This window comes from Liolophura sinensis, chromosome 9 (assembly GCF_032854445.1).
Source record: "Liolophura sinensis isolate JHLJ2023 chromosome 9, CUHK_Ljap_v2, whole genome shotgun sequence".
NCBI lineage: Eukaryota > Metazoa > Mollusca > Polyplacophora > Chitonida > Chitonidae > Liolophura > Liolophura sinensis.
Window position 1 is genome coordinate 36,034,075 of NC_088303.1, and position 27,762 is coordinate 36,061,836.

Below are 27,762 nucleotides of genomic sequence, written 5' to 3' on the forward strand. Positions count from 1 at the left end.
CATATTATGAAGGCATTATTCTGTGTTGACTGATAAAATTATACTTTTTGCGAAGCTCTGAAACTGGCTAGTTCAGCGATTGCATTTTTGTACCCAGTATTCAATTAAAAATAAGCATAAATCGCTCTGAAAGTTGTTCTTTCATACGCGAAAAGGTTGAGTAATTAGGGCGTGAAAACATAAAATAGCATGATTTTAAGGATTGCACCTTGTGAAAGTGCATATTAAAGTCAGCTGTTTGAGGAAGGATACAGAAAATTCAGTTTGAATTGGCTAAACTGAAAACTTACGATCATTTCCTAGTATGGTCACTTTTAATGAGAGGCCCGGGTCCGTGTTAAACCATACATGGATATTACTACTAGGCCACTGCTCCGGATATCTGCATCCAAAAAAAAAAGCCACCTCCGACTCCTGAATATGGGTGTTTCAAACTTTGATCTATCTTCTATTATTATATTACGTGTGAAGACAACTAACTGTAAACATAGAATAAAAGTATTGTTTTGGTAAAATACTGCCTTGTTTCTTGCAGTATTCAGTTAAAGAGGGAGGGAAAAACAAGCACCAAAGTTATTTCTTCAAACTTACTCAAACTTACAGTGACCTCTTGTATTAGATTAGTTGTTGGCTAATATTTAAAAAGAAATTTTTGAGTGCAGTGTAGGCATTTGACAGCACATCGATTGCATGTGGCCACAGGATATGCATCCTGAATCTCCAGTGAAGCCCACATGATTCTTCTGGGAAAATGCACATTGAAAACTCACCATGTTTTTCATCAGACTTATCAAATTCTTCCATGTCCCTCTGTTGCTTTGTGCTGTTTATGTTCTTAATCATCGTCCATACATTTGAAGCTGATTCAGTGCAGATTATGGCCTCTTTGCCTTGACAGAAAATTTATCTGAACTTGCACCATTTTTTTTCACCTTTCGCCATAATACAGAAGTATTATCAATGTATTCTTAATTTTGCATACAAACTCTGTTTTATACTTCCTCTTCATCTATCTTTTAAAGATACATTAACCTTCCCAGATGTAAAATTTTTGGCAATAACAACGAACATATACCTGTTTGATGCAAAAAGAGGGATTTTCTTTTATTTCCACTGAAGAAATGACCACGAGGAAACTTTGTTAATGAAACATTGGGGGGAGGGGAAGGGGGGGGGGGGAAGGGCAGAGGGTTACAGGAAATCCTAATGGTGCATTACGATGAACACAAACATAATTATAGCCCTAAATTTAAATCTTAAAGATACAGATTCAAGACAATGAAGTTACTGTGGCCTAATGGTCTGTAAGTCACCAATGGAATCTGTAAAATAGCTGCAGCAAATTTGTCCAAGACTTTCTTGGATCTGTCTTTATGAAAAGCAGATAATGAGAATATGATGACAAAAAGACAATGTTCATGTGTCTAAGTGAAGGCTGATAAAGCAACACCACACGATTCCATCCTTCCTTTGCCTTCCAATTGTTAAATTCGTGCCTTTTCTGCACCCATGGAAGGTGTTTTTCGTGGGTCTAATATCTCTGTTTCCTATCGCTTTCAAGCACAACTAAAGTATATAACAAATAATGTGATGATTTAAAAATAGATACCATTTTGGTAGCTTATTTTTCAGTCCATTCCAAACATATCCCAAAATGTCCTTCATCCAAAAATAAACTCTTTTTCAAGAACTTGAAAACACTTATTACACTTTCAAGTACATGCACTTTCAAGGACCAGTGGAAACCCTGAATCCCAAATGCCAAAAATACACATCTGTGTCTGCAATTCTGCTTTCGCAATGTCATTCACGATGGTGAGCTCTTTCTCCGCGTTGACAAATTTGCTCATCCATCAGCTGATTGTTAGCACATCGCTCCTGATTTCGTGGCTCAGTTGCGTCTGTAGGTCGCTCAGTTTTTTCTTCAGAATGGACAAGCAGCTGTACATGATGTTTTCAGGACGAAGTGAACCACACGCTTCAATGTTGTAGTAAAACTTCTGCGGTTGACCATTGGCTTCAAAAGGAGCTTCATCTGTTGAGAAATAAAACGTTACGATAATAAAACACAAAAATTGACCAGCATGCAGTCACATGCGGTGATGCATGCACATTTCAAAAATGCAATCATTATACCTAACACCACACCTAACAACATTCAATGTCATTCTACCATATTCATTGCAGCTTAAAAATATCCATGAAATTAGATATGATACAAATTTCTAAAGCTAATGACATGCCCACACAAAAGCAGTATTTGCTTCAATGTTTAATCAGTAACTACACACATCTTCCCTGAGAACAAGAACAGCACCACCCTCTCAAAAAGCTGTTTGTTGCAGCTAAAAATATTAAATATGGAATGTACATGATATCTCCATGTTATTTTCCCTCACCATATGAGGGAAGGTCTGTCAGCAACCTGCGGGTGGTTGTGGGTTTCCCCAGGGCTTTGCCTCATTTCCTCCCACCATAATACTGACCGACGTCATATAAGTGAAATATTCTTGAGTAGGGCATAAAACACCAATCAAACTAATGAATAAAAGACCTAGCTGAGTAGTACTCATTCAACTTTGGAGTCTACAACAACAATGACAAATTCAACAACTTAAAGAGAGGTGCAACACCACAAGTGCATGGTGAGAGCATTCCGAGAAAAACTTCTACTCATGAGAATACTTACGCTGATCTTCATCCAGTTCAGAATATTCACTTTTTGGCCTGAAAGCAGGTAAAGAGTAAGGTTTATTTATTTATTTGACTGGTGTTTTACGCCGTACTCAAGAATATTTCACTTCTACGACGGCGGCCAGCATTATGGTGGGTGGAAACTGGGCAGAGCCCAGGGGAAACCCACGACCATCTGCAGGTTGCTGACAAACCTTCCCACGTACGGCCGGAGAGGAAGCCAGCATGAGCTGGACTTGAACTCACAGCGACCGCATTGGGAAGAGACTCCTTGGTCATTACACTGCGCTAGCGCACTAACCAACTGAGCCACGGAGGCCCCCTAAAGAGTAAGGTAATTGCATAACTGTATTGAGACAAGAGCTACAATCTTATTATATTTCATTATTTTTCACACCTTGCCATACGATATAATACATTTAACATATTCTGAGAGAGAAATCTATATATGCAATACCAACACAGGTATTAAGCATAGGTTAGCCCCTGACTGACCAGGCTGACAAAACATTACATCGAGACGAAGCCGAGAAACTTATTTCGACTCAACATGTTGTATTACTGAAAATGAAACTTTCAAAGACCATGGGTAGCATAGGCAAATCCTGTTGATTGGTTGAGCGCAGCAAGAAAAAAAGATTGTATGTGCTAAAGTTGTATTGCTGTCAGAGCAGCTACTGAATGCACTTATATACAAGATGTACAAGAACTATTTCATTACTGTACAAAAATGTCAGTAAAACTGCCTGTCATGTGTGAAAAGGTTAATAAAACAGAACATTCCTATGTTTAGCTGCAGCAAGCAGCTCTAAGTTTGCTCTGTCCCTCGACTGGTCAAATTTTTAACATACATGTACTGCCTTCTAACACAGGCCATTCACTTATTAATTAATGCGGGGAGTTAGTGCACAACGACATTGCAAATTTTATACGTGAAAGGTTAGATAAATACATACCACTCCTCGGGTTTAGGGTAGGTCGTGTGACGCAGAGCATTGTCTGGATCATACTCAAAAGCTATCCCTGCTGTAGGGTTCCACTTGGCATGCTCTTTGGCGAAACCTTTGCGAGCAAAGGCCCTTAGCTTCAACTCCTGTCCTTTCCGAAGTTTTACAATGAGAATATCTGAAACAAAGATCCGTAGTATACAAGTGCTACACTTAAGTACAGTGTGAGTGGAATCTCCACTTTATTTGGGGATTACAACGGCTATCGGGTCTGTGGGTAAAGGGAACCACCACCTGTCCACCCATGTTTGACAAACAATGAAACATTCCAAGTGTAAGCCATGGACATGTGACCTTATTGGGCAAGGCCATGACACCCACAGTATATCCTCATTTTACCACTCTGATCCAGTGAGGACTTGGAATCTGAACCTGGCCAGCTCTCTCCATCTTTCTGCTTTAACACTACCATATATCCTTTAACTGATGTAACAGTAACCTCTACCCACTTAATAATGTGATAATCATAGCTGGTAGTGTTATTCAAATAGGCAGAGGGAGTTACTCCATCAGTTACATGATTTGCATCCTTTTGCAGAGGGCTGATGAGCCTGGTTTTGTACTTTAAGAAGATAACGGGGAAAATAAATAAATCTTGGAGTTTCTATTTACCATCAGTTTCATCATACTCGCTGGCTTCTTCTCTGTGTCTTGAGGTCACCTGAAATGTGTAATGTAAACCATCCTGCAGTTTCAACAACATGAAGCAAGAATTTCAGAAATATCTCCTGCCAGGTTTAACATTAGGAGTCTTTTGTATATACCTGGAATCCTGTAACTTCCCGAACTACATGTCAATAAATGATGTACATGTGCATTCCATTCAACTGGCTACACATCTATGCATTTCCTCTTAGCTGCATTTCAGCCGCCACCCATCAATCTTATTGCCAATGCATAAGTGAAGAATTCTGAAATATGGCATAAAACAGCAATCATATCCGGTGTCGCCTTTCAACATTCATAGCTGTGACCAGGAGATTTCTGTACAATCACATTATAAAAAGCCTTGCTTGACAGTGACCTTGATCTTGTGTTTTAGGGTGGGGCCATCACTGACAGAGGTGTGCCCACAACAAAATGGACCAATCATTCAACCCCGTCACTGGCCAATTTGAGCCCCAGCACCTCAAGGTCCGTCTCCAGTCCTTACAGAAAATCTGTCTACAGGCCATAGGCAGGGCTGTTACCATTCTCCGATACCCACATGTAAGTTGCCAGACAATCCAACCAATAGTGATTAACAACAGAACAATATATTATGCTCCCTCTGCCTAAATCACCCCAAAACTGGCTCCTTAAAATAATATTAAACATTAGCAACCAGAGGATCCAGGTGTACTACCACACCCCACAATTTCACAGACTTCCCTTCCTATATACCAACCTGGATAGCACAGTTGGTAGAGCATCTGCTTCGGGAGCGGTAGATCCAGGATCAATCCTGGATCGAGTCACACCTAAGACTTTAAAAGAGGGAGTTGTAACTTCCTCGCTTGGCGTTCAGCATGAAGGGGATAGTGCAACGACTGGCTGACCCGTAACAGTATAATGGCTCGGGTGGGGTAGCTTACTTGCCTTCAGCACTAGATAAAAGAGCGGTGAAAATCCGTCCTGCAACAAGGACGCTTACATGCACTCGGATTCCTTCGTCATCATATGACTGAAAAATTGTTGAGTACGACGTTAAACCCCAAGCACTCACTCTTTCCCTTTCTATAAGCCTACTGTAGGAGTTCATGACATAGAAATAAAGCCCCTATTAGAAACCTAAGAATTTGGTGCTAAAAAAAATCAAATGGGATACAAATTAGAATTGTGCAAATCTTTAAAGTGTTGAACTACCAAAATTTGAGTTTCAGAAGCATCCCTTGCTCTACTTTAGGAGTTGATGTACATAAAATGAACATACTCTGATGGATGGATGGATGCTGGTCATTCACAAACTCCCCCTTTATATCGGATGAGGGAAGTTCAAGAAAAGGGCTATATAGAGGAAGAAATATTTAAACGTGCCAGACGAGTCTACTCACCTAAGCCATTTACTAGTATGTAGCTAAAATGATAGCATCGTGCCGTTACCACATGGGTCTTCTAAGATGTCTGCATGTTTTATAATGTTTACTAAGAAGTGATCTGTTTCTTCAGAGCCAGAATAGTGAAAATCTTTTCAAATAGTCTGTCAAGGACTCTAGCTAACAGTTGTGATGACATCCACAGTTTCCTCCCTTTATAAACTGGAGACCTATATGCTAAAAACATCACTCAAACAAAAACAAAACAGTTTGATAATGCATTAAAATGAAAGCTGGATATGTAGTCGCTGATCTTCATCCAGTTCAGAATATTCACTTTTTGGCTTGAAAGCACGTAAAGAGTAAGGTTTATTTATTTATTTGATTCACTTCTAAGATGTCTGCATGTTTTAAAATGTTTACTAAGAAGTGATCTGTTTCTTCAGATCCAGAATAGTGAAAATCTTTTCAAATAGTCTGTCAAGGACTCTAGCTAACAGTTGTGATGACATCCACAGTTTCCTCCCTTTATAAACTGGAGACCTATATGCTAAAAACATCACTCAAACAAAAACAAAACAGTTTGATAATGCATTAAAATGAAAGCTGGATATGTAGTCTTAGGTAGCTACCTAGAAAAATTCTTGTCTGTTACACTGAGCATCAGGATATTTTCTCACTGGTGAATGGGACTCCAAAGCTTGTTTTGTTTTCAGTTCAAACAAATGCAGTATCCAGTTACCATGCTACAGGAGCTTGAAGTTTCTTGTCTGAAGGAGATTATGGATATTTGGAACAGAACTATTCACCGACAACATAGATGTCTGAATGAAGTAAAAATGAAGTAAAAAAACAAAGTAAAAATAACAAATATTTCAGTATCTCCAATTTCTCTTGTTTTCTAATCTACCAGCAACCTGCGGATGGTCGTGGGTTTCCCCCGGGCTCTGCTCGGTTTCCTCCCACCCTTATGCTGGCCGCTGTCACATAAGTGAAATATTCTTGAGCACGGCGTAAAACACCAATCAAATAAATAAATCTTGTTTTCTAATCATGTTTTGGGATATAGAGTCCTGAACCTGATAACTCAGGTTGCCCAGCATTTCCAGCCGGGTAATGCAGTACTAATCATCTTCTATTTACCCTACAGGTGAAATGCCTTCCTCTCCCTCCCAAACTTCTGGAGGCAGTGCAGTCCCTAGAGATGGCAGACTTTTACATTGACCCTGAGCACCTGCGTAGCAGCCACCATCTTAGCCATTCCTACCCAGCCACATGTACCCTGGATAACCAGCCTGTGACACTGAAGGTCACAACCAGAGGTAGGCAACATGTGCCATCAGGGCCACTTGTTCAAAAGTGTATTAATAGTTAAACCAGGCTTAAATCTCAATACCAGTATTATTTTTACACAAAACCAGTTGAATTTTAGTCCAGCACACAAAACCAGTTGAATTTTAGTCCGGACTTAATACAAAGCTTAACTGCCTTTATACACTTTTGGACATCCCCTGTGCTCTACTGCAACACACAATATATGTATGTATGTGTATGCTTTGGTGCATGCTATATATATATAAATAAAATGTGTGTTGTTACCACAGACCACAATCAATCACCTGTGATCTGCTGGAAACTATCCTAGTGACTAGTCTGCCCTAATACTTTCTGGATTTCTCTCTGCAGGAACAACTTTACCAGAGTCTGACCCATCCTACATCACAACATTTAACAGCTCTGACAAAAATGTTCACGTTTTCCGTCGGAAAACCAGCCTAAGGGAGATCATCAACAAGCACAAGCGAGAGGGAGCTAAGCTGGAACCAGAATTTGTATGGTCAGTTGTGTCCGCTATGGCTGGAGTCTTACAGAACTGCCACCCTTCACTGGGCATCAATCCGGACAACATTTATAGTCACCACAATGGCATCGTGACGATTGACATGGATCCACCAACCAACAATAAGATACCTCAAGACCTGGAAGAAACACCTGTATATGACTCCCCAGAAGTACTTCTCCAACAAGATCCTGATTCCAGGGCTCTCAGCTGGGTAATTGGCTGCATACTATACGAAATGTTGGCCATGAAACCAGCATACTATGTAAGGTCAGACACCTCTTTGCTTGAAGTGATGCAGAATATTATTCAAGGGGAACAACCCCCTCCCCTGGGCTGTGGTGGAAAATTTAATAAACTAATTACATACTGCCTTTCACAAAGAGAAAGTAGGATATCTCTTGAAGGTATCACAAAAATTGCCAACAAGGGATGTGAATAAGGGCTTTTTATGTTTTTTATCTTTTTTATATCAACTTTTAATGTATATAATTGAAAATCCTTTACGGTATATATTATTGTTATTATTATAGAGAAATACCAGAAAAGTATCTCCTATAACTGTTATGAGCTGGAGACATATTTACAAATCTCCGGTTACAGTCTTTATCAAACCATATAGATAAAGTACTATTTGTTCTTGACTTTTAACTAGCGTTTTAAAAAAATTTACAATGATATGGTTTAATAAAGTATGATGTTACTTGTAATTTTTAACCCTGTGTATGTCAATGTTTACCATCAAATGAATCCCAGCACGACTGTGCATAGAAGTTTTTTCCCCTCTACTGAACTAAATGTTTACAACAGCTCTAATGTGAGTGTTAAAACTGGGAGCTGGATGTTGAAATATGCCCATTATGTCAACAATAAATTATAATATACATGTTGATTTTGTGCAATACTTGGTGCAAATATTGTCATAGCCATTCAGCAAAAAAAAAAAAAATGGTTTGACCCAGATCAGTCAAATGAAAGGGTATTTCCCACTTTATACCCCCCAAAATAATGACAATCTCAAAATGTTGATCTGTTTGGTTTCTAGAAAACATTAACCATTTTGGAGTACAAACAAGCATGGTAAAAGCTGAGCTGCTTTCTGAAGTACAGACTTGATATGTTTATGTTTATTAGCTTGGTCAACTAATTACATTCATTTGTCAAAACTACATATACCTGAGAGCTAGTGATGAACATGTTCCTACATGTATTCATAGAAATAATGGCTATGCAAGGATGTCTCACCGCTTAACAGTGTTTGGGTAATGACATACTTGATGTTTGTGTCTAAATGCTATTACAACTACTGTACCATAAAGGTGAGGTTAACTCATGTACATATTTTATGTCAAACATCACAAAAATGATAATATATTTCACTTTTACACCAATATTGTTTGCTTGTTTTGGTGTTATATTATGTTTTTAAATTTTTGGATATGTTTTTTTGTTTTTTTTTCAGGTAAATAAAGTAATATTGAGCACATGTTATTTGTACCCCAGGTTTCCTTACAACAGAAAGCAAAGGGTGTTAATTCACGCCTGTCTATCTTTGTTCTCTGCAATATCTGCACCAAGTCTTGTCCACCTTTCAAATTTCATGAGCAGGTTCATTTTCTGCAACCTCAGATCAAGTCTACAAACCAGCCAGCCTGTGCAAAAAATAACTGAACAGATACTCAAGCTCTTTAAGTAATCCACAATGAACGGAAAACCGCAGATGATTTTTCACTAAAAATAACCTTTTGCTATTCAATTGTGGTGTCATTTAGAACATGAAAGACATTTCCAATGTATTGGCTACGTTGTGTGTGAAAATGTGCATTAGGCTACACCAATTCAACTTTTGGGTATGGGCGAAATAAACTTTTTTCTGATGCCAGTGTAGTGTATAAAAATAAAGATAAAGTAAAAAAATCCTCTAATTTGTGGGAAATATAAGCTATCCTAGCAATTGTCCCTGTTAGTGACATTTATGTGATCGGAGAGCCTTGACAAACAGAAACGTGAAAAGAAAAAACAAGACCTAATTTTATATTTCACTTCTATTCCATCCTTACGTTTTTGCATCAGTTTGCCCATAAAATGCAAAATTAAACTGATGTGGCCTAAGGTGTTAATGTGATTGGCAAGGTATGAGATGTGTTCATTGCAAAGTGAAATGCTGCAAACTATAGACACATATCAAAGATGATTCAGAACCCCAAAACATAAAACTAACGATTAAAAGCAAGGACTGTAAAATATCTTTGAAACTTTCCACTAAATTTGAACAGTTTTAATTAGTTCTCTCCTTTTTTTCTACTAAATACATGTAAAACTTACCGGAACAACTTTGGGGTTACTGGAAATGAGGTCTGCACTTGTAACATGGCACGTTTGATCATCCATACATTTCACCTCAAGTGTGAACTCCACTGAACAATCCTGGCAAAACTCCTCGCAAGTACAATCCTAAATAAACGAACAACCCAGACACTTTTTTTTAAAGCATTTTTAATGCATCCTACATGTACCTCTTGCTGAAGTGTGTCAGAGAATCTCTACTTGTTATTTTCATTGTGTTCAAAGGAAAAAAAAAAACAGAATCTATATCTGCTCTGGCACATACAATGTCCAGCAGCAGTCCAGTGAATCTGTTGTAAATATATGAAGATTCCACGTAGTACAAACAGTAATATAGTAAAACAGAGGATCAGCTAAAGGGTGAAAGTAACACCTCCATTAACTACATGTATATCTCTATGACTACCTCTATCTATAAATGCTGCTTTGAGAATCTAAATTTGAACCTCATCACTGAAATCCTACAGACGTCCAGTCAGAGTGCCACATAATTGACTGCTGTACCTGAATACCTATTACACACTACAGTGTGTGATACACATCCAAGAACTACAGTGTCCTTGCTCACATGTTCTTTTCTTTACTACCACAAGTCTTACCCTGCAGTACTGCATTCTGTCCACCACTTCATCACTGGTAAGTGGAATTAAGCCAACTCTATGAGCAATAAATTCATCATGAAGGACAGACGAGTTTGCCTCTATCTGCACCCAGTCGATGGCTGAAAAAAATTAAAATGTCTAGAAAATGAATGGCTTGAGTGGTAAGGCTAATCTTCAGAAATATGAGGACCTAACAGTTCTTTATTTAAACCTCGTCACCAAAGAAAATTTCAAAAAATCTTTTTATGTGTTGTGAGAGTTGCAAGATCCCTAAAAAGTAAGCATGAAATAAAAATGACACACAGGTAAGAAAAACGGAAACAATAGCCAAAACGTACTATTTCAAAACAAGTCTTTATAAACCTAGATCTTTCTTTATTTTGCCAGCAGACTGTCAACTGTTTAGTATTCTGCTGAAAATATTCTGCTGGGGTGGAAAAGAATTTATTTCTTTCATTGATGTGTCACTGAAAATATTTCACTTGAGCTATAATGATCACATTTATGCTTACCGTGATAATTAGCAATAAACTTCTTGCATTTAAAGTGCATTCTTTAAATTAATATTATGTTGAAAGTAAGTGTCAAAACACACACAAAACTCACCAATGGTTGGTACTTCCGCAATGCTGACCCTTCGTACAGCATTGGCTACACTGTAAATCATAACAGCCAAAAAGTAAAAAATGATGACTGATAACTGCACAAGAAATGCAACTAAATTCAGCAATATTGTACAGGGTCCCACATTCACAATCTTTGATTTTGAAGTAAAAAGATGCACTGCATTTTGATAAGTGACTTTGCATACACTGTGTATTTGTCTTCGTTTTATATCCAACTGACAGCCTACACTGCGATAATAACCACACCCAAGGATCAATACAGTTGTGATCGGCTATATTGGCAAATCAGCTCACATTCAAAAAAAAAAAGCAATCGCACCCTGTTGTTGAACTGAGATCAAAGAGCAACCGTTTTCCTCACCATTAACACTTGTTAGTATTATGCTAAAAATGTATTTGAATTGTCCATCCTTGGTGGGTTTTTCTTGTGACTGCATGAGCATGCCCACTGTGCTACTCTTGACCCTCTGGGGTCATTCCTCACGTATGAGTAAATTCATAATTTCGAGCATCCGGGTTCTTCACCAGGAACAGGTGGTGATGAAATGCTAATTTTTGCCGATTACTAAATTTTAATAAAATTAACATTGGAATAATACTATTTGGAGGATAAACACATTCTGTTTACATTCCCAGAAAAAAAATTCCTTCCTTAAAGCTTTTCTGTGCTAAAGTCTTTTTCAATGTTTATTTCATCTGGGTTAAAATTGCTTTGTTTTTGCCTCCAGTACTCTAGTCACATGTGCAGCTGACTGGCTCAGAGCAGATATGACATCACTGCAAACTATCAACATAAGCCAACCTTAGACCAGAGTTTTCGGGCTGTGTAAAATCACAACTTTCAGTGCATTGATATGCAAACCTCTCACCTTTTCTGGCTCAAACCCGCATGACCTTACGATAATGTTCCAATGCTAATTTATGTTTATACAAGTGATAGTTGGCCTACATGATAATTATGTTGATTTCGGTTTTCATTCACAAACATTTCTGGTTCACCGTTCTGTTTTCCCACACCTGCCCATTTTAGTGACCCTTCCTCAGCGAGAGCTACTGCTGAGACAACAGTTAAGACAGTTTGAAGACCAATCGGGGTTAGATTTGTGCACCAGATGTAAATAAGTAGCATACAAATATATTTAATGAAAAAAGCAAGGATCTTATGTCTACACGTAGTCACTGCATGAAGTGGCTGTTCAGTTACTGCGCCACAAAATTAAAGACAATAAATCAGACGAAAATTTCGAATTTAACGTATAAGGCTGAATTTAAACAAGTAATCACCTGAGATTTGTATCTTCGATTGTAAACTTGAGATTTTCATCAGTTAAGGAGGTTATTGAGACGATGGGCTGATTAGCGTACGGCATTTTTAACCTAAACCCACGTTTCCGTGACAGTTCCCTCCTGTTGTTGTTGAACTGCTACAAGACGATACTGACGCCCTCTGGTGGACGCAATTTGATTCGACCATACCATTACAAGTTTAAGGTAGATCTACACCTGTCAAAGAGCTTTATAAAACCATATTATTCAATTTTAAAAATACTGTTTATGAAAGTGCAAAAACATTCATCTTTACAGTTGTAATGGGGATGGAAATACAAGATTAAAGGCTGTGTTTCTTATTCACCACCTTAATGTAGTTCCCACTCATCACACCTCTGATTTGGATGCGCCCAAATGATGTTGTTGCTGTTGCGGCATCGCGTGCTGCGCCGTCTGCAAATGTAAACATCGATAATGTCTTCATTCTCTGATCAAAATTTTGCCAAGAAACTCAGTGACTTGAATAATACTCAGCAGAGCATCCAAACTCTGTCACTCTGGTTGATACATCATCGAAAACATGCAAAATCTATTGTGAACGTGTGGTATCGGGAGCTGTTGACCGGTGAGTAGTAACATACATGTAGATAAGATTTTACTTTGCAGGCCAATGGATCGTTTGATTTGGTGAACTAGCAGATAGGTATACTTGTAAACGATGTTAAGCCAACTGTGCGGCACTTACTTAGACCATGGAGGTATATGTACCATATCTACCTCAATGTTTAGATAGAACTAAGACATACACCTCAATAGAAAGGGATAAGTGGCATAATTCTGGGGAAAAAGTGTTAGTCCATCTAGATGGACTTGGTGTATTATTTTAAATTTCTGACATTCATCGTAACACAGTTATGATGAATGTCCGAAATTTAAAATACCACGGGGTTCATCTAGATGGACAAGAGAAAACATGTATATTTTTATTTGCATATTCTGATATGAATGCATATTTCGAACTATTTCTACTTTACAGTACCTTTGCTCAAATATGATTTTTTAAGTCATTACAGTACAGTCATTTAGTCCCACATCCTTATACTTACTTTTCTTGGAGCAGTGCTAGAGCTCTACCCCCTTCCACCTCAGGGACTTATCGTGTGTCTCCTGTGAATGTCGACACCTCCATAAATATGCACGATACAATTTTGGCGGCCTCACGAAGATCATTGCCCCACGTTAAAATGTTTCGCACCATGTGTAAGCAGAAAATAAAGCTTTAATTATATGTACAAAGATAGTGTGTATATATATATATATATATATATATATATATATATATATATTTATATAGCCAATGTGTAATGCCAATATGGTGTTAAAGTTTTGAAATGGTTTTGATTTTATGCACCAGCAGGATAGGGTTAACTTTTATCCACACAACCTTTTACCCCCCACCAGCTTCGTTCCAATCTTTTGTGAAATCATACCCAACTTGATCCAGTAATAATCTGCTACACGCTTCTCTAAGTTATTGGATTGTTGTTTTTCATTGGGCTCAAGAATATTTCACTTACATGTACAGTGTGTGCTATGGCAGCTGGTGCTATTGATGATGGATTTTTTTTTCCTGTTTTTAAATTTGAATGTCAGAAGAAATTGTATTGATTTTAAGATTATAGACAAAAGGCAACGTATAAAAAGAAATCCTGAATGGATTGGTCACTCCTCTGAGAAATCCGAACGCTTGACTGCCATGTTATACACACATGGTATTGGCCTAACCGCAGTGCTCATCATGTCAGCAGTAACACTTTATGACTTTTAGCAGATTGAGGTTTCCAAATGATGACTGCGACAGCTAATCATATTTTCCATTAAGTTTAGACTTACTGCTGTGGAAGTGTCTTCCAAAAATTTATTATTTTTATTTATTGTATGTTTTTAATGTAAAAACAAGGAACAAAATTTTTCTGAATTACAGTTCGTGCCAGTCAAAAGCTGACTTTCCTGTATTTAGCAAATGATGTCATACAAAACAGCAAGAAGAAAGGCCCGGAGTTTCAGAGAGAATTTGCTGCCATTTTGGTAGAAGCCTTTGGCACTGCAGCTAAGTATGTGGCATTTATCACTATTAGCTTTTGTTTAATGTGTCATGATATTCATCTGAAAAATTGATGTCATTTTAATTCAACACGTTAAAGTCCACCCCTCTTTATTTGACATTCTGATATTCATTGATCGACAGGACAGAGATAAGACAACATTTGATGCTACGTCTGGCTGGCACTTACAGAAATAAATAAAAGTCTGCTACCCATCTAAATGTGACTTTTGACGTATTCTCTTCCAAGGTTTTCTTAATATTTAAAAGTAAAAGGATTGGTTGGTTGCTAAAAGTCAGATGTCCGGTATTGTCAGGGAGATCATTTAGCTGAATTATCAGGTCAACAAATTACTTATGTAGTGTTTGATATGTTAAAGGACCATGCATCTTTTCATGTGGAAAAACTGTGAATTTGATTTGACTCTTACATCTGCCTACATGCACGTATAGATACTGAGGCTACAGGCTTTGTGGTCTTAAATTTGACATGTATCAAAAGTTAATTTAAACATCTTTTCAAATAAAATATAAACTGAAATTGGTAATAAAATCCTTATTCGATATAAAATTCATTTTGGTTGAACATTTTTGGTGAGCATTCAGAAGTAAAGGGCAATGGGTACATGTATTTATGATGTCTATTGATGATACATTTACATACGTGTAGACATATAAACATGCATTTACTATGTTTATTTGTCCCACATTTTACCTCTTCCCCTTTGACAGAGATGCTGACAGTAAAATGACAAAATCTTTGGAGAGGTTGCTGAACATCTGGCAAGAACGAGGCATTTATGACAAAGAGCTAATTAAACAGGCCAGACACAGATTGAGTGAGTACATTCAGTCACAAAATTGAATAAACTCGGAGCACGTAGCATCTTAAATGTGGTGTAAAGTATCTTGATGTGCAGAGACGCATCTTAAGAAGTTTTAAAGTTCAAATCACATTGGGCCAGTGTTGCAGTTGTTTTATGTATTTTTAGCCTTATAGATACAATATATTTATCACAATTTGAATCACTTAAATTTTGTAGCCAAAGGTGGGAAGTACAGAGCTCTTAGGAATTTCAAACAAGGTCAGTAAATTGTGGAAATGTGACAGAATTCATGGACATGTTATGTCACATCTGTTGTGTATTTGGTGTTACCCTAACTCTTCAACCTTTTCAACTGTCTCTGAAACCAATATTTTGAAACATTCTGAGAGAGCTTTGGGTTGTAGAGAAATAATTTGCATGGTTTTATGAAGCTTACATTTTTAATGACACAAACAAATCATTTCAGCATCATTTCCTTAATAACTGAATGAATAAGATTTACAGTTCATGTACTGGACATTTCTGTGAATACTACATAGGTGATTTTTAGTCTACCGTACTGGGGCTCTTTGGCTAAGCGTAATTTAGAAGTATCTATCCTAGATCTATCCTACTTGTGGAGTTGATTTCTTGAACTTACAAGAAGTAAGATTAAGTGTGGCATTATGTTAGGAAAGTAGATAGCCAAGCAAGATAAACCATGGTGTGGCCAAAGTGTTTTTAGGTAGTTAAGCACTACTGACATGTCCCAAGTTATTATGTAGTATGAAAATCACTGGTCGATTTTTATACACACCTTTAAGAAGCTGTACAACCAAGTTGTGGCTGCCTACTGAAAAATTGTCAATGTTCTGACACATTGCAGACAGTGCACTCCGTGCTTTGTTGATTGCACTGTATCCAATGCACTTATCGAATTAATGTACAGTATCAAGAAATTCAACACTGCATTTAGAGTGGGTTGAATCAGATCAGTGTGTTTTTGACTAGAGAATGAAATTCATTGTTTGATATAACATAGTTGGTCGCCAGGAGTTACAAATGAGACTGATTAACTCCTCGAAAAGTCCTTGATCCTGGAGAGATTTCCTGACATACGACATGCTAAAAGTGTCAGCTTTCCCCCAGTGGGTTGCAAGGGGTCCTGGTGTGGCAACTGAAGAAGTGTGTTCATTGTTGGCAATACCAGTGGCTCCTTCACCAGCATATGCATCCGCATTGGCTACCAGCACTGGGTTGGCCAGTGAGGAGCTATCACCAGTTCCTCCTCCTCCTCTGTCCTGATCTTGCGAAGGGTCTTTATGACCAAGCTGAAAGGAAAAAGAACAATACACATAATTTCCTGACAAGGTCATAGAAAAAGCATCTACATGCCTTACTGAGGGGTCAGGCCTCCAAAAAACATAATTAGGCAGTTGTGTGTTAAGTCTATAGGCAAATATGTCAATGTCTGGTGTACCAAACATTTCTGTTAGGCCGTTAAACACAGATTTGTTTAGCATGTGTTCCTTACTATCATCAGATACTCGACTTTCTCTGTCAGCCTCAACATTTTTTACCTCAGGGATGTGACATGCACTTAGCCATAAATTCCTGTCTTTACACCACAGCTAGATTTCCTGAGCAAATTTATTACATTTCTCAGATTTACATCCACCAAAATTAGAAATGTAATCTAATGCAGTTGTGTTATCAACCTGTACTTGCACACTCTGAACCTTTGGTTTGAAACCTTCTAAGAGCATAAAAAAACTGCCAATAATTCAAGATAATTTTTAGGACTGCTCATTTCCTGGGCTATCCATCTACCCTCAGTTTTTGCTTTGTTCACTACAGCTCCCCAGCCAATCACACTTGCATCTGTGGTTAAAATTATATTTGGACTCCCTTGTATTAGATTTACACTATTTTCCACATTGTCTATCTACTATTATAGATTTCCTTTGGGTGATGCCGATAATTTCATAAGTGCATCAAAATTGTCCCTTTCTTGTTTCTTGCTGTGAACTTGTACCTCTCTATATTTTTATAGAACAGCTGACCAAATTGAACTGTGGGAAATTTGGAAACAATCAAACCTATCACATGTGGTGTTCGTCTTATACCCACCAAATTGGCCTTGTACAAAGTTAAACATTCCTGGCAGATGTTCTCAGATTTTTCAGGTGTAAGCCGAACTGTCATGTCGACTGAATTAAGTATAAACCCCAGCAATGGTAATTCTTGTGTGAGTTGCAGCACTGATTTGGAATCATGTACAATGAAACTTAGTTTTGTTAGCAAATCAAGTGTGTCAGAGGTGTTTTCTTGGCACTGTTCATACATTTGGCCCTGTAGGTAGCTCTGCTCTATATAATCCACACTAATGTGACCTTTCTGTCGGAGTGATAAATAAACTGGTTTTAGCAACTTTGTGAATAGTCTAGGTCCCAAAGACACACCGTTTGGAAGGATAGTAAATTGATAAATCTGACCTTCCCAAAAAAATCTGAGATATTTCTGATGTTCTGACGTAATTGGGATGCTGTAATAAGCTTTACAAAGATCCACAGATCCTGTGAACGCATTTGGTTGCATAAGATCGATGGCAGACTGAATACTACTTGTTTTAAAGGGGCGAAATACAACTGATTTGTTTAAATCTTTCAAATTTATAATATGTCTGAATTTGCCATCTTTCTTTTTCCGGACGAAAATGGGGGACAGAAACTGTCCTTCACAATGTTGATTATTACACCTTTATTTGGTAAAGATTCAGTTTCATTATTGACAAAAGCCATTCCTGACGGGATATTTTAACCTTGGGCACACCGTGCTTTGGTTGTCGCATTGGCATGTTATTAGTGAATTCTATATGACAATGTTGGACTGTGTTTAACATGGCTTTGTCTGACGTGAGTTTTTCCCATTCCGAAACAAAACCTTTCAGTCTACCCCCTATCGGCAGTGTTTTTTGCCTCTTTTACTGTCCTTTACCTTTGCCCACTCCCCATTTGGTAGGTAACCTGTATGGCCTCTGTAATGTCCGCCTAAGGGACAGCTTCTGAAGTGTGTGTAACCCCAGTCCCTGCACTGACTCCAGCTAGATCCATGAAAGTGTTTTCCCCTGAGGCCTCAACGGAATCCACGACCAATATTGGGGTGCCATAGATTTCTTCCAACTTTGTTAAATTCCGTCATCTCATGTATTTCGATACATCTGGGCCAAACAGCTGGAGTTAATAATTTCTGCCAGTTTTCTGAGTCGATTGCAACTCTTGTTGATTCCTCTTTTAGAATCTTTTCATCACTTATTAACATGTCGCCCTGACGACCGTCTACGCTTGAGCTATTTTTAGCTTGCTTAGCTGCCTGGGCTGCACCAAGCGACTCGTCAGGTCATTCGAGTTCAGTTTAGGGTTATTAACCTGGGGTTTGGCCTCGAAAGAATCAACAACCCCACTTCATAAATATCTTCTCCATACCGGTATTGTGAATGATATTCGTACTAGTCATCATCATAGTCCATTGCCATGTTCTGAGAAACCTACATTTCGAAAAGACTTTTTTAGACTTTTTCTAACATTTTCGAGAGCAAGACTTTTAAACATGAATTTGTTTCGTACACGCCTGACTGTGATTTATTTCCAGACTATTGACTTGCCCTCAGATGTTTTACTTTTTGCAGGTCCTTTGTCCTTTGAGTTTTTGCTTTTACCAAAGTCATTATGCTCTTTAATGCTCTGATGACTCGTAGTCTTGAACAACATGACATAATCATGATCGTCAGCCATATCATGCTGAAATAAAGTCAGGAATTCCAAGGAAATTATTTTTCAACTGGGGAGTAATTTGAGTCAGTTATCACAATGAGAGCTTGGGCAATTATGCCAGCAACTCTTGGTTGATTACACACCAGTCCGCAACTGATAAATTATTATCAGAATGTAGACAAGAGTTTACGTCTTGTCCGCCTAAATTTACAAGATGCTCTGCCATGACGCATGTGCCACTCAACTCTCACATGATCCTCTCTGATTTAAATCCACATTTTATATGGGTAGTAAAAGATACATGTATTTATTAATGTATATGTAGTTATTCTGGTGATATACACGTATTATTGTGAAAAAAAATCACGGTACATAAGCCCACTTTACAATTTCAGCATTTTAATAGAACTTTTCTAGGTAAAGAGGGTTTTTTACCGGGAAAATTCCTTTGAGATTTCATACATGTAGGTAATTCCTTTTTTTAAAATAAGAAAATTATTTGTTATTACTTTTAAATGTTGAGATTATAATGTACCATATTTTGGTGTAATGATTGATTACATCATGATTTTTTTTTCCACAATAATATGTGTGTTATACAAAAAAAACTATTTTGTAACATGTTCCATGAATAGATTTCACGAAAATGCAGTTTATATGTAGGGTAAAAAAAAATACCTGGTTTCACATCATTAGACATTAAGTAAGGCCCATAGACTGCACCTTACAATCTTAATATATAGGTGGACAGTTTGTGCTTTATAAAATATAACTTTTAGCTACAGTTATGTGCGGGCCTGACATCATTTTTTCTCTACTTTTTCTCTACTTCCACTTTAAAAATAAATTGTGAATATTTATTTTTTGCAAGAATAATGTTTTGATAGGATTAAAGTGAAAGTTTGAATTTCATCAGACAACCAAAATACTTGAACTGTTGTTTAGCAAACTCAGGCTCAGAACCTCCGGCCCCTAAAAAGAAGAAGCAGGAGCCCATACTGTCTTTACTGGAGGAGGTGGAAAAAGAGCCAGGAGTAGGCGTCCCAGAGGTAAGGGAGATAACTGACCCTATTGTGTCATGTCAGCAGATTCCTGGGATGCCATTTATGCGAGCTGTATTTGATAACTGCTTTGCTGTTATCAATTCTGACTGTTGGATATAATTGTTCTGTGTAGAGGTTGTGCACTGGAGGCAATGTTGGAATTCTAACCAAAAAATGTGATGATCTTTCTTGAAGAGTGCCTTTTCACAAAGTGCTCTGGGCTTTAACGGTTTTTTGTTGAAAATCCAACTTCATGAACATCTGTACAAGCCATCTGTACACTGATGTGATATACATGGCCATAAGTTACATGTATATTTTTTTATGATAAAGTTTCAGTCCAGAAAATATATTTTTCTTTTCAAACTTACTTTTTTAAGCATGGGATGTTGGCATATTTGGTTAACTTGTTTCACTGTAAAATATACTGTAAGAGTAACAAAATTAGTTTACTTGATATGGTACTATAGGACAAAAGTGCTAAAAAATAATAACACGACTACAGCTTTAATAATCAACAAATCTTGATACTACTTCTCTTGGCATGGCACACAGCCTAAGGGAATATTTATTTTTATTCGTGTGTTACGCTGCACTCAAAAATATTTCACTTATATGAAGATGGCCAGTATTACACTGGGAGGAAACCAGGCAGAACCCGAGGGGAAACCCAAAACCATCCGCACGGACATTCCCGCTTACGGCCAGAGAGGAAGCCAGCATGAGCTAGACTAGCACTCACACTGACAGCATTGGTGAGAGGGCTCCTGGGTTATTGTGCTTGGCTTGCATGCTAAGCCCCTCAGCCACAGAGGACCCCAGAAGGGAATAGGCCAAGTAGTGATTGCCTCAGACAACACATGAATGCAGGAAGGGTCAGGTACTGGTGAATGAGACTGTTGATCAGGGTAACCTGTTGTATTTCCTCAGGCTGATGTGTTGGTGAAGGCCCTATCTGATCTGGACAGTGCTGCCTCTAGTGACGCCGCTGTCAGAGAGAAGATTGCTGCTCTCCCCCCAGAAGTCTCCGATATTTCAAACCTGGACAAGTTGCAGGGTAAGCACTGTTTGTAAAGGATTACAAGAAAAATGTAAATGTATTTTCCAGCAATACATGGTAAGCATGCCCTCCAAATCGTTTGAACAGTTGATGTACATTACAGGCAATTACATGTAGGTGGCTTACTCTGAGGTCACTGGTTCAGAACCCACCAATTACGCCCTTACTTTAGAGCCATTTTAGTTCGAGAAAGCATTTGATTTATTGATTTGTTTATTTCATTGATGTTTGACGCCGTACCCAAGAATATTTCACTTATACGACGGCGGCCAGCATTATGGTGGGAGGAAACCGGACACAGCCCGGGGAAAACCCACAACCATTGGCAGGTTGCTGCAGACCTTCCCACGTACGGCCAGAGAGGAAGCCAGCATGAGCTGGACTAGAACTCACAGCAACCACATTGTTGAGAGGCTTCTGGGTCATTATGCTGCGCTAACGTGCTAACCAACTGAGCCACGGAGACCCCGAGAAAGCATTTAGGCACTAGATCTAATCAAGCTGTGTTAAAACTAACAAGTAAATTGAACAAAAATATGATGAATTACCAATAAAGGCTTAAATTTTTAAATAAGTTTCTTTCTTTCACAGACTTAAAAGCTCTCAGAAAGCATCAGAGTTGCATTTTATACAATTTCTTTATGCATGGTCACCTTTAAAAGTTTAGGCTCAGTTTTTTTGTAGAAATGACCCTGCCATCAGAGGTCTCAGTCAATTTTTAGCTCTAGAATGTTTGCTATTCAGAGAATGTGTATTAAAATCTCAAATATAAACCGTACCGCTAAACCACTTAAAAGGATATTCACCAATCCAATGTATTCATATGTTTTTAACACAGTGGTGATTCTGTGGACCACATTGACTTGGTCAGGCTGTTCAACTTTCCTTTAACATTCAGGCGTTCAAATAACATGGCTAAGATATTAAGATTAGAATGTTCTGTGAATTTAAAAATTAGGAAGAAGAGGTTGTTTGATGTCATCTGAATATACCTTTAGAATCATGTTTTTGTGTTTAGATTTTGCATCTTGAAGGTGTGAACATCCAGCAATTGAATATTTTTATTTCTTAGAGTGATAACTTCTGATAAATGTCCAAAGATTGTCTTAAAATTGTCTGCAAGAAGTAATTTCTTCACTTTGTGTTAGCTGTAGTGGTGTTCAAGTTTTATGCTATATTTGTAAAGACATGAATTTCATTTGTTTGACAAAAGGGTCATTTGCTCAGTTCTGAGGAATATTTTCTTTTAGCCAGAGATTTTCACATTGCCTCTCTTGTCTTGCACCTGCACTTGAATTCCTTGCATATTTCTCCTGGTGACATAGTGTAAATATCTCTAGGCTACAGATATTTCCCCTCTGCTTGGCTTGATTTCTCTTTGTGACACTGCTGGATTTCTCCGTGTTTAACAGGGATTTATTCTAGGCTAGCTACAGATATTTTGGCCTGGTACTGCTTGATTTCTCCGTGTGACATTGCTGGATTTCTGTTTACGATGTTGCAGCATTTACCCGGGGCTACTGACAATGCTAGATCTCACCTTGTGACATTGCTGAATTTACTCTGGGCTGCTGACATTGCTAGATCTCACAGTGTGACATTGCTGAATTTACTCTGGGCTGCTGACATTGCTAGATCTCACCTTGTGACATTGCTGAATTTACTCCGGGCTGCTGACGTTGCTAGATCTCACCGTGTGACATTGCTGAATTTACTCTGGGCTGCTGACATTGCTAGATCTCACCTTGTGACATTGCTGAATTTACTCTGGGCTGCTGACATTGCTAGATCTCACAGTGTGACATTGCTGAATTTACTCTGGGCTGCTGACATTGCTAGATCTCACCTTGTGACATTGCTGAATTTACTCTGGGCTGCTGACATTGCTAGATCTCACCGTGTGACGTTGCTGAATTTACTCTGGGCTGCTGACATTGCTAGATCTCACCTTGTGACATTGCTGAATTTACTCTGGGCTGCTGACATTGCTAGATCTCATAGTGTGACATTGCTGAATTTACTCTGGGCTGCTGACATTGCTAGATCTCACCTTGTGACATTGCTGAATTTACTCTGGGCTGCTGACATTGCTAGATCTCACAGTGTGACATTGCTGAATTTACTCTGGGCTGCTGACATTGCTAGATCTCACCTTGTGACATTGCTGAATTTACTCCGGGCTGCTGACGTTGCTAGATCTCACCGTGTGACATTGCTGAATTTACTCTGGGCTGCTGAAGTATCCCACACTTCTTTTCTCTTAGAAAACTCTGCGTCAGAATCAAGTAATCACAGGTTTGGCTGCTTTTGGTCTGTTTTAGCATAGATAGATCAAATAAAGAGTGTATACCCTGAGTGTTATTTTTATTATTTGATGAACTTACCTTAAAGACAACCATCACATTTTGAATTTTCACAGATAAAGAAGCTGCAGAAAAGCTATCCAACTCAGTCGACGCTGCTTGTTGCATGTTGATCGAGTACAATGGAAGATTGGCTGCAGAGTTAGAAGATCGAAAACAAGTGGCTAAATCACTGCGGGCCTTCATCGCCGAGCAGAAAAATCACCTGATCAGTGACGAGAAAAGATTAGCCGTAAGTTCCGCTGAATCTCTTAAAGTCCTTTTGGTATGGCTGTAATTCTTCAGCTGTTTCGTGCATTAGATAAAAATACATGTATATGTAGCGTGTTTTATGTAGCACTATTCTGCCTTCAGTTATTAAAAGTACCTGTGCAGATGTTAGAAATAAAGAAATGAACCAACCCCGCTGTAAAGTTTCAACTCTAACATAATAATATAGAGACAGACAATTGTTAATACAAACATACAAAAACATTGCAGGGGCTTAGTACATCATATCATACCAATATTTACTTAAATCAGACTGTTGTAAAATTATTTGCTTTTAGATATTTTTTTCATAAACATTTTTGGAGTGAAAGTTAAAATTTGTAAAGGGGCCTCCATGACCTAGTGGTTGGCGTGTCAGCACAGTACAATACCCCAGGAACGGGAGAAGGTCTGCCAGCAATGAAGGGAATGGTCGTGGGTTTCCCACAGGCACTGTCCGGTTTCCCCCCACCATAATGCTTTCCGCTGTTGTATAAATGAAATATTCTTGAAAACGGCTAAACACATAGATTAAATAAATAAATAAGTAAAATAAAAAATCATTGCAAATGTGTTGCAGCTACACACTACAGTGTATCCTGAATGGTCCGTTCTTGTTAATGTCCTGGTAACAAAAAAGTGTTTTATGTTGCTGTTCATGTTTATTTCTATAGGTGTAGCTACCAAGACATATTATTTCCATATCTAAGGTGAACGAAAGCAAAACAGCTGACTGAATGACATGAAATAAAATAAGCTCATATAACATATTGAACCTGATAACCGCGGCATCCTACAATAATTCCATGTCATCATCTACTTAAGTACCTCATTATGAAGTAAATGTTAATGGCCCATGACGAAGAAACAAGATTTGGCCGATGAATCAAGTGACTTATAGAGCTGTTGTCACATAACATGGCTCTGTGATGAATATTTCTCTCCCTTTGTTTGATATCTCTCTATGATTGAGAGGAATCCTCTCCAGGCCAGCAGTGTAGTGAGTTCTGAGTCAGGACAGCCATGGGTTCAGCTACGACTTTCCTTCAGGTAGTTTAATGTAAAATTAAAGGGTAAAACTGCCAAGCAAATAAGACATAAGATTTGAAAGTACAGCAAACAAAAGTTAGGCATGCCTATCCGAAATTCACAGATTGAACTTGTTACCTCAAATAAATAAGTTTTGAACATTGCCTTAAATAAACTCTCATTGGTTGATGTTTTTGTGTGGTTTACACCCCTCAATGATTGACAGGAGTACAGGTTAAAGCTGTCTAATGTGACGAGTGTGAGACAGGAATTACAGGCACACATTCAAAATCTACCTGACCTCACCCTACTTCCTGACGTGACCGGGGGCCTGGCCCCACTGCCTTCTGCCGGGGACCTCTTCAATGTAGATGCACTTCACTGACAAAGGAGATAAATGCTGCTGTAAATAGTGTCACGGTGAGTGCCATTACCCTTACATGCAAGATTATGGAGGATGTTGGCCCTTTAGCAGTTGTAGACTACAGCATTGTTGTTCTGCTTCTGTTTTCATCCAGCATATATGTACATGTCCACAGATTATTGTGATCATGCTTGTCCTTGTATCCAGTATTAAGGGCCTCGGTTGCTGAGAGTTCAAGTCCAGCTCATGCTGGTTTCCTCTCCAGCTGTACAGTGGAAGGTCTGCAGGCAACCTGCGGACGATTGTGGGTTTCTGCTGGGCCCTGCCCGTTTTCCTCCCACCATAGTGCTGGCCGCCGTAGTATAAGAGAAATATTCTTGAGTATGGTGTAAAACACCAATCAGATAAATAAATAAATATATCCAGCATTGGTAGGCTGTTTTAATCTTGCTTGTGGGTTCATCCAGCGCAGGTAGGCTGTTGTAATTTTGCTTGTCTGTTGTTCCAGCATTGGTAGGCTGTTGTAATCCTGCTTTTCTGTTGTTCCAGCATTGGTAGGCTATTGTAATCCTGCTTGTCTGTTTATCCAGCATTGGTAGGCTGTTGTAATCCTGCTTGTCTGGTAGGCTGTTGTAATTCTGCTTTTCTGTTATTCCAGCATTGGTAGGATATTGTAATCCCACTTGTCTATTTATCGGATATTGGTAGGCTATCGTAATCCTGCTTTTCTGTTGTTCTAGCATTGGTAGGATACTGTAATCCTGCTTGTCTGGTAGGCTGTTGTAATCCCACTTGTCTATTTATCCAATATTGGTAGGCTGTTGTAATCCTGCTTGTCTGTTGTTCCAGCATTGGTAGGCTATTGTAATCCTGCTTGTCTGTTGTTCCAGCATTGGTAGGCTATTGTAACCTGCTTGTCTGTTTATCCAATGTTGATAGGCTGTTGTAATCCTGCTTGTCTGCTGTTACAGCATGAGTGGGCTATCGTGATCCAGCTTGTGTGCTCATCTGGCTTAGATAGACTGTTGTAATTCTACTTCTCTGTTCATCCAGCATTGGTAGGCTGTTGTAATCCTGTTTGTCACTTCATCCAAGACTGGTAACCAATTGTAATCCTGCTTGTCGCTTCATCCACCATTGGCACAGATAGACTGTTGTAATTTTGCTTCTCTGTTTATCCAGCATTGGTAGGGTGTTGTAATTCTGCTTATCTGTTCGTCCAACATTGGTAGCCTGTTGTAATCCTACTTATCTGTTTATCCAGCAGACCATGTCTCTGTTGTAAAATCTTTAAATTATTGCATTATTTAAATTTAATTATGGCAATTAGAGATTTGATTGTGTCTTTGTTTTACATGTCAGAGCGGCAGGTTTTGTTGTACAAGAAAATTGACGAGAAAGGAAGCATTCTGTTGATCTCTTCTCATCCAAGTCCTCTCCTTGTGTGAAAACTCTTTGAGGAAGGGACAGTCATCAAAGGAATGATCTAAACAGTGTGTGAAAATCAACATGTTCAATAGTGGGGCCTTAAGCAGGGCTGCATCCAAAATGATTTTGTATTTTCTAGATAAACTGTAAAATATTCATGAGGAATATTTCATGAGGAATTTAAAATTGTGATGCCAACAGGTAAAATATTTAGTTCTTTTCATTGTGATTTTTACTGCTTTGATTTTGTGGAAATATGTTAATTGAAGAATACACTGAGATCTTATAGAACACTGTCAGGTCATGTACTTTTGTTGTCTTTTTTTTTGTCAGATAAGGCCATTCCATAGCATTAATGAGTCAATCAAACAATTTATTGATGGATTATTTCATCCATCAGTCAGTCATGTATTTATGATGTTGCATCCAGGAGATTGAATACTCTGTATCCCACTGCCTTGTAGGAAACATCCTGATTTTTTCTTTTCATCTTATACACATTTGTGTATACATGTACATGCCAGATCAATCCTAACCACTGCTGTGGAAGACTATGCATCCCGCATAATGATGAAGAATCATACCTGATCATTTTTGTTGCCGAACCATATCTCAGTTCAAAGTAAACTACATGTAAACTGTGAACATTGAAAAACTCAAAAATGCCCTCATGTTATCAGCTTTGACCGTTCAGGCAGGGGTTATTTCTATAAATCCGAGAGCACAGCACTAATGTGAAGCAAAGCATGTCTTACCTTGTGGCCATACATACTTGTGTTCAAATGAAACCTCATCATTTTTCCGGTTTCTCTAACATGGCATGTCCGATGGCAATGTAAGAATTCCTGATCAGAATTTGGTTTCTAGTTACCGAGCACATCGGAAAAAATGATTGAGGTTATACTATTTGTTTTTGAAATTTGTTCTTGAAAGCAAAGAAATATTAAAGGTGAAATCAGCATCATGGGAAAACCTGTTATACATTTTTTTAGATTTTTTCCACAAAATTTTATGATGTGAAGTGTAAATAGATATACTAAAGTGCACGGGCTTCAAGGACCACAATGTCGTCAGTGATGTGAAAAAAATTTGTTCATGTAAACTTAATAATGTAATGTGATGAAAAAGGTATACAAAAGTGGAG

At 38.2% G+C, this 27,762-nt stretch overlaps 3 protein-coding genes across 4 annotated transcripts; 2 read left to right on the plus strand and 1 right to left on the minus strand.

Annotated features, from left to right (window-relative positions):
• Nucleotides 1–1,073: 1,073 nt before the first annotated feature.
• LOC135475194 (DNA-directed RNA polymerase II subunit RPB3-like) lies at nucleotides 1,074–12,557 on the minus strand. Its single transcript, XM_064754996.1, has 8 exons — nucleotides 12,415–12,557; nucleotides 11,111–11,160; nucleotides 10,502–10,623; nucleotides 9,882–10,010; nucleotides 4,314–4,362; nucleotides 3,651–3,819; nucleotides 2,690–2,727; nucleotides 1,074–2,035 (listed from the first exon to the last, which is right to left on the minus strand). Exons 1-8 carry the CDS (start codon nucleotides 12,498–12,500, stop codon nucleotides 1,854–1,856), a joined length of 825 nt encoding a protein of 274 aa, XP_064611066.1. The 5' UTR covers nucleotides 12,501–12,557; the 3' UTR covers nucleotides 1,074–1,853.
• LOC135475957 (serine/threonine-protein kinase Nek6-like) lies at nucleotides 4,781–8,334 on the plus strand. Its single transcript, XM_064755934.1, has 3 exons — nucleotides 4,781–4,910; nucleotides 6,867–7,038; nucleotides 7,403–8,334. Exons 1-3 carry the CDS (start codon nucleotides 4,782–4,784, stop codon nucleotides 7,996–7,998), a joined length of 897 nt encoding a protein of 298 aa, XP_064612004.1. The 5' UTR covers nucleotide 4,781; the 3' UTR covers nucleotides 7,999–8,334.
• A 298-nt stretch (nucleotides 12,558–12,855) lies between the features above and the next one.
• Nucleotides 12,856–27,295, plus strand: LOC135474780 (regulation of nuclear pre-mRNA domain-containing protein 1B-like). Of its 2 annotated transcripts, XM_064754374.1 has the most exons (9): nucleotides 12,856–13,024; nucleotides 14,384–14,513; nucleotides 15,236–15,342; nucleotides 15,547–15,588; nucleotides 20,028–20,131; nucleotides 21,056–21,182; nucleotides 23,605–23,780; nucleotides 25,053–25,246; nucleotides 26,553–27,295. In XM_064754374.1, exons 1-8 carry the CDS (start codon nucleotides 12,874–12,876, stop codon nucleotides 25,209–25,211), a joined length of 996 nt encoding a protein of 331 aa, XP_064610444.1. In that variant the 5' UTR covers nucleotides 12,856–12,873; the 3' UTR covers nucleotides 25,212–25,246; nucleotides 26,553–27,295. The 2 variants fall into 2 exon arrangements, with proteins under 2 accessions (XP_064610444.1, XP_064610445.1); XM_064754375.1 differs by lacking the exon at nucleotides 15,547–15,588.
• Nucleotides 27,296–27,762: the final 467 nt, after the last annotated feature.

What these genes read in the sequence shown, in the direction of transcription:
- LOC135475957 (XM_064755934.1), top strand. Translation starts at nt 4,782, where the DNA reads ATGGACCAATCATTCAACCCCGTCACTGGCCAATTTGAGCCCCAGCAC. An exon ending in CCATTCTCCGATACCCACAT is followed by an intron (nt 4,911 to 6,866) that starts GTAAGTTGCCAG and finishes TTTACCCTACAG; the next exon opens with GTGAAATGCCTTCCTCTCCC. An exon ending in ACTGAAGGTCACAACCAGAG is followed by an intron (nt 7,039 to 7,402) that starts GTAGGCAACATG and finishes TTCTCTCTGCAG; the next exon opens with GAACAACTTTACCAGAGTCT.
- LOC135474780 (XM_064754374.1), top strand. Translation starts at nt 12,874, where the DNA reads ATGTCTTCATTCTCTGATCAAAATTTTGCCAAGAAACTCAGTGACTTG. An exon ending in GTATCGGGAGCTGTTGACCG is followed by an intron (nt 13,025 to 14,383) that starts GTGAGTAGTAAC and finishes TCTGAATTACAG; the next exon opens with TTCGTGCCAGTCAAAAGCTG. An exon ending in ACAGGCCAGACACAGATTGA is followed by an intron (nt 15,343 to 15,546) that starts GTGAGTACATTC and finishes TAAATTTTGTAG; the next exon opens with CCAAAGGTGGGAAGTACAGA.
- LOC135475194 (XM_064754996.1), bottom strand. Translation starts at nt 12,500, where the DNA reads ATGCCGTACGCTAATCAGCCCATCGTCTCAATAACCTCCTTAACTGAT. An exon ending in CGAGTATGATGAAACTGATG is followed by an intron (nt 3,820 to 4,313) that starts GTAAATAGAAAC and finishes TCTTTGTTTCAG; the next exon opens with ATATTCTCATTGTAAAACTT. An exon ending in TGAACTGGATGAAGATCAGC is followed by an intron (nt 2,036 to 2,689) that starts GTAAGTATTCTC and finishes ATTTCTCAACAG; the next exon opens with ATGAAGCTCCTTTTGAAGCC.